Source organism: Mchenga conophoros, linkage group LG7 (genome assembly GCF_057382185.1).
Source record: "Mchenga conophoros isolate Kocher_MC1m ecotype Shallow Benthic linkage group LG7, M_conophoros_male_GT1.1, whole genome shotgun sequence".
In the NCBI taxonomy this organism is placed as follows: Eukaryota; Metazoa; Chordata; class Actinopteri; order Cichliformes; family Cichlidae; genus Mchenga; species Mchenga conophoros.
The window spans coordinates 15,574,504-15,593,698 of NC_140532.1; the positions used below are offsets into that span (position 1 = coordinate 15,574,504).

Below are 19,195 nucleotides of genomic sequence, written 5' to 3' on the forward strand. Positions count from 1 at the left end.
ACCTAAAGACAGTTGTGATGGAAATTCCCAGTAGATCTGCAGTTTCTGAAATACTCAGATCAGCCTGTCTGGTACCAACAACCACGCCACATTCAAAGACATTTAAATCATCCTTCTTCCCCATTCTGCTCAGTTTGAACTTCTTGATTGTATCGGCATGTTTAAGTGCATGTAGATGGGCACTGCTACCATATGACTGCTATCAATAGGTAGTGGAACATGTACATGTATCAAGTTGCATGATACCGGTGTGTGGAAACAGCTAAAAGTTCGTTTTTATCTGTAATCCCTGGGAACAAGCAGCTAGTTTTGGACATGAATGGATGAATGGAGTGAGCCGGTGTAGACAAATAGACAAAAGCAAAAATCATTGTAAATTTGTAAGTCCTGCACTCGCTGATACATCTGAAAAAGGAAAAAAAACAAAACATTGTCTAAACATGGACAATGTCTGCGTTTAATATATTAATATATGTAAATAGATTCATGTTTATTCATTTTCACATATCTACCAAATAAAGAGGAATAATAGATCAGCTGCTTTTTTGCTTGTAAGGTTTAGCTTTCATAATAAATTTGCTTCCTAGTTTTCAGTTAAATAAGATTTATTAAAGGAAGATTTCAAGCAATATACACAAACACAATATAGAAACATTTATAATTATGCTCTGCAGATCTTAAAAACATAAACATTATATATAAACATTTTTTTTTTAAAAGTAAAAAACACAAACTGACTGGTTTTAAAAAAACCTAACCCCAGACTGAGAAGATGTGACCCAGTAAGGATCCAGTATTTGACTGAGTATCTCTGATTCAGTGAACTCCTGTGTGCCAGTTACAGCCTATGACCGAAATAAATGTACAATGTGTACTAGATTATACCGTAGCACAATTATTTTCAAATGTGTGTCAAAGGTTGTTTGTTCTTCAGTCTGTGTGTGTATACTCAGATTTGTAAATGTGTAACAAATACTGTGTGCGATCTCTGGGTGCAGATTAATAAATGTGGATTTAAAAAAAACAAAAAAAACAAAACATTTGCAGATCTGTAAATGTTGAAATAAATTTTCCTGGAGTGCTAGAAATACAGAAACGTTTTAAAGTTACAGCACAGACAGGCCTCTTGGGTGGCTCCCATATTTTGATGTGATTTTTGCTGTAGATACAGATATTTAAAGGGACATTTAAATAAGTGTCACTTACAAAAGGAGACTTGAAAACGTTTTAAACAGAAAAAAAAAGGTCCATTGCTTCACTGGACTTTGCCATTTAAATCCTTATATGAGATGCAGCCTGCGTTTGTTTACACAATGCAATAATTCAATACTAAACATACATATTCACTTTCCGCAGAGTTAATTATGAACCTCCTCCATACGTACTTTGTAAATATGAAACGGCAGGTTGCGACATTTGTTGCGAAATTGCGAAGGTCTTCACCTGTCTGCTTTTCTGGCCCACAACTTGTCATTACTATTACTAATATTTCATCAAAAGATCACATGTTAATTGGTGAGTTTATACAGATGAGGATCAAGGCCAGATTGGAGAGGGTCATGAGTATTTTCCCCCCAGAATTAAAAAAAAACAAACTAGAAGAAACACACCCAAAAATAAAAATGTATGTATGTATGTATGTATGTATGTATGTATGTATGTATGTATGTATGTATGTATATATATATATATGTGTATATATATATATATAATTTTTTTTTTTTTTTTTTTTTTTTTTCCCCCCAATGGCTAATGCCAGATCCTCTTCTGTAAGCTTCAAACATGTGAGCAGACCGATTTTGTTAAGACTTAGAGCCAAACTAACAGTTTAGTTAATTTTCAGCTGCTGTAGCTTCATACTTAAGTACAATCATCAGCCTTCACATCTTCCTCACCAAGCAAAGAAAAAAAAGCTGCCAACAGATCAAACTCTGCCTAACAAATAACTCAACAAACACAAAGTTCAAGCACTTTCAGGACAAAATTTTATATAATGTAAACACTTGACACTGTAAGGCACCATTTGATGAGCTAACTGAAACTTTACCTCATGTCTGCCCTTCGCTTGTTATTTCTGTTGGTAGAAGGGACTGTCAAAGCCACTGTCCTGTTGGCGCTGCCTCAACTCAGAAAACGGAGGCCTTGACCAGCCTTCCTGCAGCTTCTCACATTCAGAGCCAGGAGTAGGCTCTCTGTGCACACTCCTCTTTGCATGCACAAATGTCTCTGTGTCAGGAGTCTTCTTAGAAATCTCATTATAAACAGTGAGGTCAGAAACATCAGGGCTGTGACTGCCGAATTCCCCTATGTTGCTGGCTGATGCAGCCGACACAGAAAAGGGTTTCACTGGTTCCACTTTCCTCCCTGAGTAGGACAGTCTGGGGACTTGGAAGTCTGTGTCAGAGTCACCACTAGTCATGCTCCAGTCGTTCTGTTTCTCATCCCTGACAGGAGCCTCCTGGATGAGGACAGGTTTTCTCTGACGCTGTGAATCCAAATGGGTTTCGGCTTTCCTCGAGTCACCTCCCTGCATGTACATCTCTCTGCTCTTACACCTCACAGACACATTGACCAAATTCATGTGGGATGGAGAAACCGTTTGATGAGAGGATTTGTACGACGGCTGGGTGGTATAAACATTTTGGGGCTTCATCCCTTCATCCACAGAGGTCTCCTCCCTCCTTGATGCAAGAATGTCCAGGTGGCTCAAAAGTTTAGTTCTCACATCTGCGGTTGGATTCTGTTCTGAATCAGCACAAGTCTTTTCCCTGAGGCATCTCTCTTCTGTCCTGAAGTCAGGAAGCTCAGTGAGGGTTGGCAGGTTCTTAGTGAAACCTGCGTTTCTACCTGGAAGGCAGCCAGTGGTGGATACAGCCATTGAACATCCTGTCAATGCAAAACACAGATGCAAACCACACTGGCATGGTGAGAAAAAAATCCCAGTAAAACAGTTTAGCACAGGGGTGTCAAACTCAAATTCACAGTGGGCCAAAATTCAAAACTGGAACAAGGTCGCGGGCTAACATTAATATTTATTGGAAAAAAATCTTCCTCCAGATTTAAGAATGAATCTTTTCTTATGGACTCAAACAAGTTTTGCTGAAAAACTGAATATGGAACAAGCAAAGCTTAATACTAAACAATATATATATTAGCTGTATAATACCAGTAGGCCAGCTCTGATAATAATTTGGTATGGCTTCGCGGGCCAAATGTAATTAGGCTGCGGGCCATATTTGGCCCGCGGGCCAGAGTTTGACACCTATGGTTTAGCACATTAGCACTCACTCTGGAAACTCTGGTTCTTTGCTGATTTACTTTTGATTGGAGTCTCCAGCACTTTGGCCATGGCTGCCAGCTTGCTTGCAGCATTCATTATTTTCTTTTCAGCACTGCAGAAGACAGGAAAATCGATACAATTAACAAGAGGAGCCATGATGAACCAAGCAAACAAGTTTAGGATAATTATGGCCTCTTGCCCTGCGGTCTTTCCTCCATCTTCCAATAACTCCTGCAGACAGGTCAGATAATACCGCCTCATCTTTCTAGCAGTGTCCTGCCTCTCCCTCTGCACTTCCCTGCGGATCATCTCAGCTGCACGCTCTCGACTTTCCTGGAGGTAACGCAGCATGTCTCCTGAAAGGAAAAAACCCCAAAAAACACTGTTTTACTTAAAAATGCAACATCCAAATGAACAGAATCAACCTTTTGGGACACATGATTTAACATAAAAACAAAAACAACAACAAACAACAAGATATGCATATTTAATCCCCCGGCACTAACGCCAACCTCTGATCTTTTCCACAGTCATCAGGTACTGCTGCTTCATCTCCTCCAGGCCTTGCTGAAGCTTTTGCTGCTGACCAGAACTTCTGCAAGCAAAACAGTCAACAATCCTGGTTAAATACATATTTTGTCTTTAATCTCTGTGTATTTTACTGTATTCAGTAAACATTTTGACACAGTGTAGCAAGTGAATTTCCCCAGTGGGGGATTAATGAAGCCATGTCTAATTATGCAGTTCAGAAATTATCAGAGTGTTAACATACAGAAGAGTCCTTGTTTCTTTTGTTTTTTTAGTTTTCTTAATATAAATCAGGTAAAGCGGTCCCACAGTAAGAAGCATTTAACAGTCCCTTGAAGTAGCTTTGAAATCTCTTATTTTCTTTATGGTTTTTTAAAATCTAAATTGTCTTGACAGATTATGATGCCAAGATAATTTAGATGCTCCAAGTTTAAAATAAACTTGGAGCATCTTGGAGCGACTTGTCTCAAGAAATTAAACTTGTAAATTAAAAGATCAAACCGAAGAAACTTGTTGAGAGGTCTAATTGAATACGTAGCTCTGAAAGGCATTAGATTTATGAAACAACTTGTTTTTGACATAACTGAAGTGCAGCAAGGCAATAGCAATTTTCACTGTACCATTAAATTAAAGGCAAAAATAAAAAAAAAACACAAACCCTGATGATTCTGTTGCTCTCTTCACTTCCTCTAACTGTTGCAGATGTTCCTCCTTTGCCCTCTGTAAGACGCTTTCATGCTCATCTACAACAGATAGCACTTAACCCGTCAGCACACATGCAGTTCCAGCTCATAAAAAAAAAAAAATCTTATAAAAGAATCTTAATAAGGTCTTTTAAATGCACTACCTTTGAGATGCTGTATGGCAGTTTTGTGCTCTCTAACACTGTGCTGGAGTTGTCGACAGGTTTTCTCTAAATGTCTCTGGAGCTCCTGATTCTTCTTCTGCAGCTTACTTACAGTTTCACTGCACTCCTTCCTGCAATGACACTGCTCCCTCTGCTGGGATAAGACTGCTAAAAAAAGAAAAGAAAAAAAAAACAGAAAAAAAAACCTTGCCATATAATATTGATACCAACCATTTCATGAAATGAACAGAGTATGTCATGTTGATATACAAGCAGAACATTTTCATGTCCTGCTAGAGAGGAGCTCATTGCGTACTTTGCATTTTCTTTATTTCTCCTTCGTGCTGTTTCTGCGTTTCCTTCAAAGCACGGCTCAAATTCTCTTCAGTCATCTGTGGGATCAAAAATGAAAGCTTCAGATGAAAAACTTTCTAAATAAAAGACAAATCTGTAAAATAAATAAATAGTCATATATAATATATATATATATATATATATATATATATATATATATATATATATATATACATATATATATATATATATGATTTGTACACACACACGTGCTGTACAAATCATTCATAGCAGTACTTGTAATAAAAATGATGACATTTCTTACTCATCTCTCTGGCTACTCTAATCTTTTCCTTTTGCACACCAACTTAATTTATACATTTATCATTTATATATTCTTTAGAAATATAACAACTCACTGTTTTCCATTCCTTCTTAGCCTGGGCTACTGCTCTTTGGACTATGTCTCTGCATGAAGTTTGGATGATGTGTGTTATTGTAGCCTCTGATGTAGCCCCGCTGGTCCTCCGAGTGTCTTCAGTACCCTGATGATCCGTTTTGGTATTCCTGAGAAGTTGTGCCTGGACCTCTGCGAGTGCAGTCTGAAGCTCTGCTTGTAGTTCATCTCTTATCTGCTTTCCTTGGATCGTTTCCTTTTCTGCATGCTGGCATCGCCACTCCTCCTCACGAGCACTCACAGTTTGCTGAAGCTTGGCCTCCATCTGTAGGAGCAGCTCATTCTTTTGGAGATCAGCATCTTCTCTGGCTTGGAATACAGCCTGCTCCAGCTTTTTGCACTGCTCTTGCAGCTTGGCTTGATATACCTGCTCACTGCGGGCCTGGATGATGGTGATCTCCTGCTGTTTGTCTCTGTTCCAGGCTGCTCTCGCTCCTGCCAGCTCAGCTTTCAATAAGGCAGCTTGCTCTCTGGTCACTTGCTCCAGCTGGCTCTGGAGGGCTGCCAGTTCCTCTTGCAGCTCCTCCATCCTTTGTGGCCCAGAGCCGTTCTCCTCCTGCTGGTTCTTGTGCTTCCTGCGCCACTGCTCTTCCGCCTCCTTCAGGGCTTGGGACACCTAAAACATTTAAATAAATATATAAACCCAGACAACAGCAGTGACACTTTCAAATAAAGGACAAAAACTCTTTCATACCTTCTGTTGGGTGTGTTTTTCTTGCAGTTGTTCCCATTTCTCCTTCTCAGTTTGTAGAGCAGCTTGATATTCTGGCAGTGAAGTGAGATCCTCAATCCAGCGATTATAGGCTCTGGTTACTGCCCCTTCAACCTGAAACAAACACAAACGCATTTTTATGTCCATTAACTGAATCAAATAATCATGTCAAAGAGGAAAAGAACTATCATTATGATATAAACATTTTTACATAATGGTGGAAAATAACTTAACCAAGTCTTGTGAGTAATATACACTAAAATTGATGGTTTAAATCTCTGTACCTAAAATAGATGAAGTTGACTTTAAGGGTCTGAAATGTCATATTCCGCACTCTGGTGATTTTTTTTTTTTTTTTTAATGCGTCGATATCTGGTGAAATGTTTAATTATTTACCAAAGTCTTGGTCTGTACGGGATGCTAGTCCAAATCAGTCTATCAGCCTGTGATCGTAGCACAAAAACAAAGCCAAAGACCTCAAACTGCGTTGCTGGTGGGTTTTTTGTTTGGTTACAGCCCAATCACTTGACAGTCATCAAGCCTTTTCAAATTAAAGTAGGTCTACTTTAATAATTCAAAACACATGCACATGTATTTTGATGACCATTAAAATATGTTTAATATTTCTCTTGAAATACAATCATAAAACAAAAACGCACTGACTTGTTTAGCCATGTCGTCCAGGTGTTTCTCCTGCAGCTCTCTCTGGACTCGTTTCCTGGCTTCCTCCACAGCTTTCCTTCTGACATTTTCAGATTCCAGTTGCAGCTGCTGTCTCTGGGCACTGAGCCTGGAGTCCAACTCCTCAGCAGAAATTGTCCAACTGACCTCATTCTCATCCGTCTGACAGCTTGTCTCAGCAACCTCTTGATGTTCCTCTCTTGTAGCCTCCTCCAACCTCTGGGCCCAGGTCTTCTCCATCTGTATAAAAAGTAGAACAGAAGAAAATAAGTGTTGTATGAAACCAATATTAGTCGAATGAGGGAGATAGGAATACATTTTAATAGTCATACCTTTTGCAACTCCTCCTTCCATGCAGCCTCAGTGGAAGCTAAATGAGAAGTCAGTGTTTGCTGGAACTCAGCCCCTTTCTCTTTGGACCAGACAGCTTTCAGCTCCATAACTGAGGCCTGATGCTGAGCCTCAAGCTCACTTCTCAGCTTCTGCATAGCTGTGCCACTCTCCTCTCTGATCAACTTCTCCTCCTTCTCTCTGCTGCGGATGCTTTCTTCAAGCAAGTCCTTCTCCTTGCAGACAGATATGTAACATTCTTGTACCGCCAGCATCTTATCATTAGCTTCAGAGAGCTGGCTTCTGTGGAAAAAATAGAAAAATATCCACAAAAGTCTGAAATCAACTATATTTTTAGCATGAGATGCAGGAGACTTACTGTAACTGCTGAAGCTGCTGCTGGTGCTGTGTCGTCAGCCGCTCTACCTGAGCATCGTGTTCCAGCATGAGTTCTGTTCTGATCCTGTTAACCACATCATTCCTGTACTGCTGATGAATCCGCTCAGATCTAAGCAAAAGAAGCACATATACTTATAAATACACATAACAGGAAAATACACGTGCCCCAAGAAAGAGGAGGAAGAGAAAGAGTAAACTTTACCTCTCAGCAGCTTCTTGCTTTTCTTGGTCGAGCTCCTGGATCATTTCCCTCATTTTGGTGCACAACTCAGAATTGGCAGACTTCAGTTTTTCCTCGTTTTCTTTCAGCTCCTGATTCTTCTTTTCTAGCAGCTGCAGTTTGGAGAAGACAACAGTCTTTTGTGACTTAGCCAAAAAACTAAGAACATGATTAGTCTGGCAACAAACGTCAACCCACCTCCACTTGTTCCTGCAAGTGTGTTTTGTCCTCCTGTAACCTCATCAACTCTTTTTGAGAGTCTCCAGTCATGTCTTGATGTTTCTTCTGGCTGGTTTCTTTCATCTGGGTAAATCAAAAATGTCTGCATCAGTCACCTAATCCCACCCACTTTTAGTCCTTTTATAAAATTAACCAAAGTTTAGAAAAGTAACAATTTTCAGGAGTCAGCGCTCACCTCAGAGTTAAGTTTTTTTTCATCTAATTCAATCTGCATTTCATTCACTCGACGCTGACACTGCTGGAGCTCCTCCTGCAGCTGGTTGATCTTCTGCCGCTTCCCCTTTAAACTACCCAGGCAGCGCTGCATCTCTACTCGTAGCAACCTTAAAGCCTCATCCTTAGGCAGCTTAGAGTCTGACAGGTGAGCCAAAGCAGTACTGACAAAACAACAGAAAGATGTGTTTCCAAAGGTTACTCTGGAGAGTTCAGCCCAAGAGGGGAAGAGATACAGATCACAATGACTGGTCTGTATTCACACGGTTACCTATTAAGTGTGCCATTTTTCCTGTTTGTTTTCTTCAACCCCAAATCCACACAGGATTCAGACAGCTGGTTCTCCGAGTTGCTGCTTAGGTCTATCACAATGACACCGTGCTTCACTGCAGATTCATACAGAGCGATCTGCTCCTTGAGATCAGCCATATCCTCCTTTAGGGTGAAAATGGAAAAACACAAAACATTTGTGCAGCTTGTTCATCAGAAGTCACAGAAGTAGTTGTGCTTTAGAAAAATCTGAGGACAAACCTGTAAAACTTTGTTCATGTTCTCACTCAGGGCCTTGGCTGACAGTGCCTGCTGTAGTTTGATTTGCATTTGACTCATCTCTTGCACTGAATCTGAAAATAAAAAACAGATAATTAGATCAATTAAATGTGAGCAAGAATAAGGTAATGTGGGTGTCAGCTGCTCAGTAATGTTCATGTGGAGTTCACACACTTGTCTGCAGCAGCTTGGCACATTGTTGTTGACTCTCTTCCAGACGCTGAGTGAGTGCATTCACCACTCTGGCTCTCTCCAGCTGCTCTTCTTCTCTCTGGCGCTCCAACAGCTTCACATGCTCCCGTAACTTCTGACCAATATCAAGCTGGAAGCCACAAAACAAAAAACACACCCTGACTTAACAATAATAATAATATGATCAAAATTTGTCTGATGACAAACAATGGACTTATGGTTAACTTGTTCCATTTTCTAATACTATGTCAATAAAACTCCAGACCTGTTCATTCAAAGCCTGAGAGGTAGAGTCCAGCTTCTGTTGCAGGGCTAACAGAGCAGCCTCATGCTTCTCCTTTATGACGGCAAGGTCTCTGTCATGCTGTTCCCACGCTCTGGACAGCGTGTCAGAACGGCGAAGCTCCAACATCTGTTGCTTCATGCTGTCTACCGCAGCATCTGCCACCCTCTGTTTCTTCATGTTCTGCAAACAAAAGAAAACCTTTGCTGTATACACTAAAAAGAAGCATTCTCATACAAAGGTTTCAGTCATGCATCATGTTTCAGTAAGCAGAGCTGGTTTAGACACATTTGTATGCAAAATTTCATATTAAATTCTTAAATCTGTAAACGCATGTTTCTTTAATAGTTATACTTAAATATTATTACTGTCTTAAATTTAGCATTAAATAACTAAGAAAATAGAATGAAAACAGTGTTTGTCAGCACAGAACACACCTCGTGGTCTCTCTCAGTGAGGATCTGTATTTGCTGCTCCATTGCCTTCAGCTTGTTTTGCATTTGGACCTCTCTTTCCTTGGCTTCTTCAATCAATCGACTCGCTTCCCTTAAACTTACTGCTAGGCCGTCCTTTTCATCTATGGACAATATTTTTTAAAAGGACCATCAGTACATCTGGCAAGAAGTGCTACATCACTAACAGCCACAAGGGGGCAGACGTTTTAACCAACTAAAGAAAAACTTACATTTCCTTCTACTAATCTCAGTTATATAAACTGACAATCCCTCTCAAGTCCCAAGTGCCCAAGGTTTTGAGTGGATTATTATTATTATTATTATTATGATGCTTGTAAAAAAAATTAAGTACCAACATTAAATGTTCTTCCTGAAAGTATTAAAGAAATCTCCAAAATCACATCACTGTTCAAGTACTGCAACAAAGTGAGATGTCCCTCATTTAAAGTTGAACATACCTTTGACGATTACAAACTGATGCTCGAGGTATCTCATGTTACGCCGTGAATCCTCAAGTTTTCGCTCCAAGTCTTCAATTTGCCTCTGTTGAGCTTTGTTCAAAATCTGCACCTGGGCAAGCTGCTCCCGGTCAGCATTTTCTGAAACAAAGATCATTTAGTGTTTAATTTTAGTCATTTTTAATTGTGAAGACATTTTCAATTTAAGCAATGTCGTTTTATGTTTGTTTGTTTTTTAAAACCACTGGCGATACAAATTACACCTTTCTGCAGTACAGCTAGACTATGCATACAACTAGAAGAAAAAAAAAATGCCTTGTAACAGATTAAGCTACTTGACAATCTCCACCTGCAGTCCCGAAACAGGCACACATCTCATCAAATAGTTTATATTTACATGTCAGTGTACTCAGTTATATTATTTAGTCAATGAAAGTAAGACTTACGTTGTGTCGAGTCAAGGAAATCTCTCTGCAGATGGTCAAACTGACCTTGCGGAGCAGCCTGTGGCTTAAACATGTTTGGCTGATGGGCAGGATGATGAGGATTGTAGCTCACCTTGTACTGATTTGCACCTCTGTCACATACTTCAGACTTTAAACATAGAAACATAGTATGAAAGTAGTGAAAATGTTGCTGTATTTAAAAAAAAAAAAAACACAAAATACACAAACAAAACATACAAACATAAAAAAAATAAAAATGCACAAACTACAAATTGCCAGATAACAAGATGTTAATTTAAAATGACATTTGAGGAAACTTCATACACACAAGTAATGTATGATTCTTTTGGAATAAAATGCTGCTTTTTTAAAAACAATACTAGAAACCCTTTCATGTTACTATTTATTCAAATGATTTGGAGGCATTAAGACCTAAAACTTTAAAGGAAAGAACAGCACAATAACAGCTACGACCTTCTGGACGCTTTTGAAATTAAATGGTCCACTCACTTGAAATTGGTGGTTTTGCTTGTCTATGTATCCTCTTTCTCCATTATATTCCACATGATTACTGGCACCCTGAGGGTATGGTTTAGACTCAAACTCGGTGGAAAAATCACTGGTCTCTGTCATTTTGTCTGTGCCCATGCTTGTGCATGTATAATCTGCTTGTGTGAACTGATGATCCTGGTTCCAGGTGTGAGGCAGTGGTTGACTTTGAGGAGGACTCCGATGTCCATTAATACGAGCAGCTCCGTCCTTATATGCATACTCATTGTTCAACCCTTCGTCATAGTTCTTTAGAGAGACAATAACAGAGAGTGATTCTTTCCCTTTTGAACTTTTTTTGTATGCACCATTTATGAGTTGTATTTTTTTTAAATGGCAAAAATATTCTAGGCCCCTAAATCTACTACTGAACATAAACTAACACTCTACCTGTGTATGAGGGGCTGGCCTTGGATGATCAGACCATTGCCGAGTCCAGCTGGACTGTGGGCTAAGTAGAGAAAGCACAACAAATGATAACTAATGTTGCAGTGACAACAAATCTGCTTGTCTTGAACCACACCCAGAGTTCTCGAAATGTGACATTACCAATAGTGTCATCAGCAGCAACATGTGTTACCTGTTGCCAGTGTTTTTATTACTGCAGGCAGTGTAATCCAGCTCTGGGGAGGAAGAGTCAATGCTGTCCTCAAGCATGTCATCAGGCAGGTCTGTGAGCAGCTTGTGCAGCTGCGAGAAAGGAAAAAAAAAAAAAAAAAAAAAAGAAAGAGAGAAAATAGCACATGGAAATGAGTCACCATGGTTGCTTCGCAACTGAGTTATAAAGTAACAAAGATAGAGGAAAAAAAACACCAGAGCTAAGCAATCACTGACAGCTTAAAAGGCTGTAAAAGTCTTATGCAGTGTGTTTTTATTATTTAGCTGCAGTTTTGAGAAATACTTGTTATATTAAATATCATTACATTATGCTGTGCAGATTTACTAAATCAAAATGACTCAGGCTATACCTTAAAACACTTTCAGAAGCTTTTTGTGTTTGCATATGAGATTTAAGGATAAACTTTGATTAAATGATTAATCATGGAAGTATTTGCACTCTCCGACTGTATTTTGCACAGCACTGCACAGTGTAGCCCAATCTTTATATGGCAAAAAAACGTCTACTATTTAAATATTTGCACATTGTGCTCATATGGCAGTATTTGTATTTTGTGACCTAAATGGGTGAATTTACTCCTATGTTAATCACTGGTTTAGAACCCATATGTGTAAATTTACTTTGACATAAAACTGATTCTCATTAAGGCTTTTCAAATGTACCCTTGTTTAATATTTTGACTCTTACAAATAAAATGACACAAAAAACCCAAACTCTTCAGTAACAGACTAACCAAAGTTACATAACAAACAGCCATGTGTGTTGAAACAAGCAGAGCCAGCTGGACTTACTTCCCATAAGGACCGCTGAATACTCCTCAGATCCTCCACTGTGTCCACAACCAAAGGACCCATATTATCCCACTTACACAGTCAACAAAATTTGAAAAGGCATTTCTACTTTAGCTGTGAAACCACGAGATAGCCCCCAGCCTAATCTGCCTGTAGAGAAGGCCTTCTGTGTAAAACATCCAAAATGTGCCTGGCATGTTGTCGGCTCCCTGTGGTATTGTCTTGTTTGCCTCCCAAAGACCTCCATTGTTTAGACAAAACATATAGCGAAGTTAACTGGAGCAGAAACATTCCAGTTACTGCTGGCAGACATTATCCATAACGAGCTAGTGTATTATAAGTAGGTTATAGCCTAAAAAAAGAAAAAAAAAGAATAAATAAAAATAAATGAAATGAAAATCAATTTAATTAATACTATTTAAAGCCCATTATGCTGAGCTCTATAAGATCAGCAAATGCTTCTTCACTCTCTCTCCTGAAGCCAAGTAACCCAAATAGAAAGTGGGGAAGCCAAAGGGCTGAGCTGGTTTCAGTGTGACACACCTGGAAGGAGGCCTTTTCCTTGAGCCAATAATAGCTTAAGCTCACAGCACAACAGATTGTAGTTGTGAGTAATAACAGTGAGTAACTGTGAAGCAGGCAGTGCTTGTGAAATTCAAACAATGCACTTGTCAATGATTCCCCAGACAGCACTACAAACTCACAAAGAGAAATGTAAGATTAACAGTAGTAGTCCAATTTGGTAAACATACAATCACTGTACACAGTGACAGTAAATGTAAAGTAAGCTGAGATAAATAATGGCTTCTTATCATTTTGTAATTTTAGCATTAGCTGGACATGATGTTGTGTTCTTGCATGTTGAATAACATGCACAGGCTTTCTACTGTGTTGACTGATATCAGCAACTATGATGGCTGTAGCCAATGCGCGATGAAACAAGCAGAGTCAGCTGGCTAAATATGTTTAAAGACAATTAGATGAAGAGCCGAAAGACAAATCGTGTTTTCACAATATGCTTTCTCAGTTAGCTAAGTGGGCACTAAATAACAAAGTAAATAAATAATATCCATCAAATTGTTATTGTAAATATCCTAAGAAATTCAGGGTGCATGCCGAATGTGAACTCAGTCCAACAACTGGATGCACAACTATCAGACAGATGTTATCTGAATAATTCTGAAAAGCTGTAGATCTGAGTGTTGCACCTCTTGCTCTCTGGCGTAGTCCTCTTGGTCGTATTCCTCTTCATCGTGTTGGGTTTGAAGAGCAGCACTGTCAAAATCAATAGACATCATGCACACCCTCCTGGTCGTTTAGGGGATCCTAGGAAAACAGGAACAACAAAACTTAATTTATCTTTGACAGCAGTTAAAAACTCAAGTTAACTAAAATTACGCATTGATATCAGCTAGAAATATATATCAAAGCTTACCCGTTAGTTAAAAGACGCCAGATGTCTCCTTTGCTGAATTGCGTAACCCTTTATTGAGTATTAGCTTTAACTGTTAGCCATGCTGCACTGTTTATTACAAAACAGTGAGGCTTTTTAGCCAGCGGTAAACCCGGACATGCCAAACAAACGATCCAGCCGAGCTCTGGAAACATATGCCCAACACGTTTAATAAGACACGCAGGTTTAATGCCAAATTATAGGCCAGTTTACGAACATTTAAGATGGAAGCTAACTTTGTAGCGAACAAAGCTAACTCCTGCTAGCCGTACCTTGTTAGACTCGCCCACTTTGAAAACTCGCGCGCGTTAGCAGCGCCAAACCACTGAGGCTCTTTGAGACAGAGCAGATTTAAGAATCTGATTGCACACAGACTTACTCACTATCACCACAACTGACGCTAATTCACCGACACGAAAATATTAATTTAAATGCTTTTTGGCGTAACAAAACATACCAGGTGAAGCTATTTACAAGATTTCTTTTCTTGCTGAGAACCCCGGAGCTAGTTAACCCCGTGTCCATGGTAACAAAGTCGTTAGAATTATGGGTAATGTAGTTATCGAGAATATTTGGAAATTATATATAAAATGTTATGTTTGTTGTTGCTCTTTCATGTTATTTTTTGTTTTTCTTTCCTCCTTTTTTATTCATGGTCAACATGTATTAATTTTTAAGTGCAAACAAAGCCACACTTTTATGAAAACTTCGTCATCGCTGGCATTTTTAAAAAGCAATCTGATGTTCCCATCGTGTGGTTAAACAGTGACATAGCAACTAATTTCAAGATAACCGTGAACAGGGTTACTAAATAGATATTATAATCAGGTTAGTCGAACCTGGGAATTTGATCACAAAAATATGGCATTACATTTCTGTCATTTTAATTACCTTTTTTTGTTTTTGTTTATTTTTTTACTGAAGTTCATTGACGTTAACATTAAAGCTAATTAATTTAAAGTAGGCTACTGTAAAAAAAAAAAAGAAACTTTGTGCATCAAATTTATGAATGACCGTTCTCATCAGTATATGGAGTTACTCCGTTCAGATTTGTGGACGTCGACTCATAAGACCCGCCTCCTTTCCGTCTATTAACTTCCGCATTTTGCCTCTGCTGCCTCAGCTGCTTCAGAGTCAGCTCTTCCTTTGTAGACAGACGCTAAACTCAGCTGAGCTCCGACCAGAGTTCAGCATTTTGGTATCCGGGAGCCTCTTGTGACAGTCAGCTGATCTAAACCCGGATATGTGAAAGCTCTGAGCTCTCCTGTCTGACAACAAGTGGACTCACAATTACTTTAAAACGGGTAGAAATGGCCACAAACCCGCCCAAGTTAAAGACAAAGATAGCTGCTAACGAGAGGTGAGAAGCAACGAGGTTACGCAGTGATTCTCAGAGTATGATATTATGATACTTAATTGCTTTTCTTGTCATTTTGCAGGATGAAAAACTTAAAAGAAACCTTTGAGTCAAAGTATGGGGAATCTCCTCTCTTCTATGCATTTGCACCTGGAAGGGTAAACCTAATAGGTAATTTCATACTTTGTGTGGCATGTGTTGTATACTGATTGCATTATTGTATATGCTCCATCTATTTTGTATCTGTTGAATAAATACAGTGTATACCCATATATCCTCTGGAGATAATAGTAGTTCTGCCAGTGGGTGTTCTTAATATTTTGACCTTGTTTCAAAGTAAAACATTTGTGGTAATATTATGATTTTGTTTGCAGCTTTTATCCAGGAATTTTTTTAGTGGTACCAGTCAAACACGGTCTGTCACATACGTTTTTTCATATTTGTCACATTAACAGGTGAACATATTGATTACTGTGGCTATTCTGTGCTTCCAATGGCCATCGAGCAGAATATCCTCACAGCTGTGTCACTGAACGATTCAGGGAAGATCCAGCTGGCCAACGCAAATCCTAAATACAAGTGAGATGTGAACACTTATAGTAACGGCCCCAAATATATATTTTTTGTTTGTTTGTTTTTGGCCTGTGTAATTTATTCAATGGTAGCTGTACATTATGAGTGTGTGTTCTCAGAAAGCTTGTTGTTTGTCATTATACAGGGATTTCAGTGTGTCGTGTTCAGAGGAAATTGCCATAGATAGAGACGATCCACAGTGGTATTATTATTTTCTCTGTGGGGTTAAAGGTATTCAGGTAAGCTTTGTGATGAGTTCTATACTCTTAAATTATGGAATGGCAAAAAATGAACACTATAACATGTACTAAATGCGTCATAAGTCGTAACATGATACATTTAGATTTTTTTTTCTTTCAGGAGAAGTTTGGGCTAAACAATTTAGCGGGGATGTCCTGTGTCGTAGATGGAACGATCCCTCCGAGCTCCGGCCTGTCCAGTTCTAGTGCCTTAGTTTGTTGTTCTGGCCTCGTAACAATGGAGGCAAACCAAAAGTCCCTCTCCAAGGTGAAGCTTCTTTGTAACCAAACCAAAAACATGTATTAATTTCTTTTGTTAATAGTCAAAAATGATGCTTTCAACAGGTAATGAACAATTAATCACAAAGAATATGACTCCTAATCCATATTGTCTTTTAATTTGTTATAATGTGAATCCTCATGAGTTAGACATTCTCCTGGATTTGTTGCTTAAACAAGGAAAACTTTGTATTTCACCAGGTGGCTCTTGCGGAGATTTGTGCCAAAAGCGAGCGATACATTGGCACAGAGGGAGGAGGCATGGACCAGTCAATTTCATTCCTGGCAGAGGCAGGGACTGTATGTAGCCCGACCGCCATTGACCTGTGTTTAACGAATATGGCACATCTAAAATACACTAAATAAACAAATTATAACTTCAGTATTGCTGGCTAAACTTTTTGAATTGTCTGCCAGGCAAAGCTGATCGAGTTCCAGCCCCTGCGTGCTACCGATGTCAAACTCCCTGATGGTGCCGTGTTTGTGATTTCCAACTGCTGCGTGGAGATGAACAAAGCTGCTTCTTCTCACTACAACATCCGTGTGGTGGAGTGTCGGATTGCCACAAAGGTGCTATTTGTTGCCATGATGCATTCCTGAAATATCTGTTATATATGTTGTTTTGTTTCCCGAGGTTCAATTTAATATTGAATTTAGTTTGACTCGTGTGCTCTTTCAAAGGCAACGGAGCACAACATTTAACCCAAGAACACAGCGATGAACAGCCTCACGCGTCGCTTTAAACTTTAAACATGTGTGATAAGTTTGTAATATTCAAAGTTAACATCACGGTGGATGTGTACTCAGATGCTGGCCCAGGCGCGGGGTGTGGACTCGAGCAGGCTGTTGAAGCTGGCTCATGTTCAGATGGAGCTGAAGGCCTCCCTGGAGGAGATGCTGGCTCTGGTGGCCGAGGTGCTGCATCCTGAGCCTTACAGCCGAGAGGAGATATGCAAGGTGCTGGGCATCACCTCGGAGCAGTTTTCAACAGAGCTGCTCAGCGCTAATACTCAGGACAGTAAGTAAAACCTTTATTTAGGTGAACTAAATTTCCAGCCAACCAAATTCTTCTACCCGAGTGAAATGAGCTACATTTCTTTCTTTCAGAACATTTTTCTTGTAAATACTAAGCAACTCTTAATATAGTATTTTCTGCTGATAGTCAAGTATTTGGTTATTCCATCACATTAGATTTTTTTTTTTCATTTCCAGTTTCATGAAAACAGGTTTAAGATTAAGGGTTTTGCTGGAACACTTTTCCTGTTATTTTTCTCAGTGACGCAGTTCAAGCTTCACCAACGAGCCAAACATGTGTACGGGGAAGCTGCACGAGTCCTGCAGTTTAAGAGCGTGTGTGACTCTGAACCCACCGATGCCACGCGGCTACTGGGAGAGCTGATGAACCAAAGCCACGCAAGCTGCAGAGACCTCTACGAGTGCAGCTGCCCTGAACTGGACCAATTAGTTGATATCTGCCTGTGAGTACTGCAAACTAACCCACTACTGCACAGCCTGGGAGAGAAACCTGGATGTTATCCAATGAATGTTTAGAGGTATTTAGGTTCATTTACCAAAAAAAAGATCTCAATTAATAAAAATGCACAATGCAAACTATAATATAATAACTATAACTATAATCTAGTTTGCATACAGTCTCTCATGTGTCCCAGTTCTAATTATAAAAGACAATCAATTAATCAAGTGCATCAGAATAGCAGAACCAGGCTGCTACTTGCCCTCTCAGTTCCTTTGGAAGCAGTAAGGATGGACTTAGTCATTCAAGGGCTGTATGATTTCTACTCGTGTTAGCATTAGCTCTTTGCTGAGTGCTTACAGTAAGTAGAACCTCACACCACTAGCATGACTGTAGATGTACGTGCAACTCCTTCCTCACATCTTTCCTAGAGGAATAATAGTATTAAAGTGTCATACTTAGCACTATACTGAAATATGTTGTCTTTTTGTTTTTTCTCGTGGTTGCAGGAAGTCAGGGGCTGTGGGTTCCCGCCTGACAGGAGCAGGGTGGGGAGGCTGTGCCGTTTCCATGGTTCCCAGTAAAAAGGTGGAGTCTTTCTTACAAGCTGTTAGAGAAGAATACTACCTCCCTGATCCACGCAGGGCAGCGATGGAAAAACAAAGTCTGTTTGTGTCAAAGCCAGGTGGTGGAGCTGCAATTTTCCTCGAGGAGTGATCTTCATAATCCATTTCTGATTTTATACTGCAGTCATTCAGTTTCAGTTTCAGAAATAAATGGGTTTTTCTTGCACTTGTGACTAATGATATGATGACTGATAAATTTACCTTTTTCTTCTATATAGATCATGCTGGAAAATAAGGGCCAAAATTTGCTTCCGGGGTGCATTCAAACATGTTCTTTTTTTTATTATGTTCTAATGTAAGATTTTGTTGAGAAGTCATTGTCTGTCTGCACATTTTTCTCATAAACAAAAAGAAAGCAAATGTGAGAACAACAACAACAACCAAAACAAACTTGTGCTGTATAAAATTCATCTATATTAAATTTTCAGACACTAACATTAAAAGGCAAACAAAACCCTCTCTCCATGTGCATCAATGGAAACGCAGACTGTTGGGGTTGTAAGTGTATTAAAGACATTCAAAAGGCTCAAATGCTGGATGTTAACTTCTGCACAGTAACATTTTTTACTTCACAAAAGAGCAGAGATTGTTGGAGGCTTAGAGGTCTATGCATCATATATCATATGCAAAAGAAATGGGGGGGGGGTGTTT

At 39.3% G+C, this 19,195-nt stretch overlaps 2 protein-coding genes across 8 annotated transcripts; one reads left to right on the forward strand and one right to left on the reverse strand.

Annotated features, from left to right (window-relative positions):
• Positions 1-639: 639 nt before the first annotated feature.
• Positions 640-14,515, reverse strand: cep152 (centrosomal protein 152). 6 transcript variants are annotated; one of them, XM_085282480.1, is made up of 27 exons: positions 14,269-14,515; positions 13,979-14,141; positions 13,752-13,869; positions 11,714-11,823; positions 11,524-11,584; positions 11,095-11,382; positions 10,585-10,732; positions 10,139-10,279; positions 9,663-9,802; positions 9,208-9,408; positions 8,925-9,072; positions 8,733-8,824; positions 8,473-8,636; positions 8,164-8,365; positions 7,947-8,051; positions 7,731-7,861; positions 7,509-7,637; positions 7,132-7,432; positions 6,782-7,039; positions 6,101-6,232; positions 5,369-6,022; positions 4,972-5,047; positions 4,656-4,823; positions 4,467-4,551; positions 3,793-3,875; positions 3,289-3,636; positions 640-2,886 (listed from the first exon to the last, which is right to left on the reverse strand). In XM_085282480.1, exons 3-27 carry the CDS (start codon positions 13,839-13,841, stop codon positions 2,069-2,071), a joined length of 5,073 nt encoding a protein of 1,690 aa, XP_085138606.1. In that variant the 5' UTR covers positions 13,842-13,869; positions 13,979-14,141; positions 14,269-14,515; the 3' UTR covers positions 640-2,068. The 6 variants fall into 6 exon arrangements, with proteins under 6 accessions (XP_085138606.1, XP_085138611.1, XP_085138610.1 ...); XM_085282485.1 differs by having other exon boundaries at positions 3,319-3,392; positions 3,480-3,636; positions 13,979-14,515; XM_085282484.1 differs by having other exon boundaries at positions 3,289-3,392; positions 3,480-3,636; positions 13,979-14,515.
• Positions 14,317-18,717, forward strand: galk2 (galactokinase 2). 2 transcript variants are annotated; one of them, XM_085282499.1, is made up of 11 exons: positions 14,317-14,456; positions 15,120-15,356; positions 15,436-15,524; positions 15,809-15,932; positions 16,072-16,165; positions 16,287-16,433; positions 16,646-16,744; positions 16,862-17,014; positions 17,252-17,462; positions 17,721-17,922; positions 18,428-18,717. In XM_085282499.1, the coding sequence occupies exons 2-11, from the start codon at positions 15,307-15,309 to the stop codon at positions 18,633-18,635; spliced, it is 1,377 nt and encodes a 458-aa protein (XP_085138625.1). In that variant the 5' UTR covers positions 14,317-14,456; positions 15,120-15,306; the 3' UTR covers positions 18,636-18,717. The 2 variants fall into 2 exon arrangements, with proteins under 2 accessions (XP_085138625.1, XP_085138624.1); XM_085282498.1 differs by having other exon boundaries at positions 14,398-14,546.
• Positions 18,718-19,195: the final 478 nt, after the last annotated feature.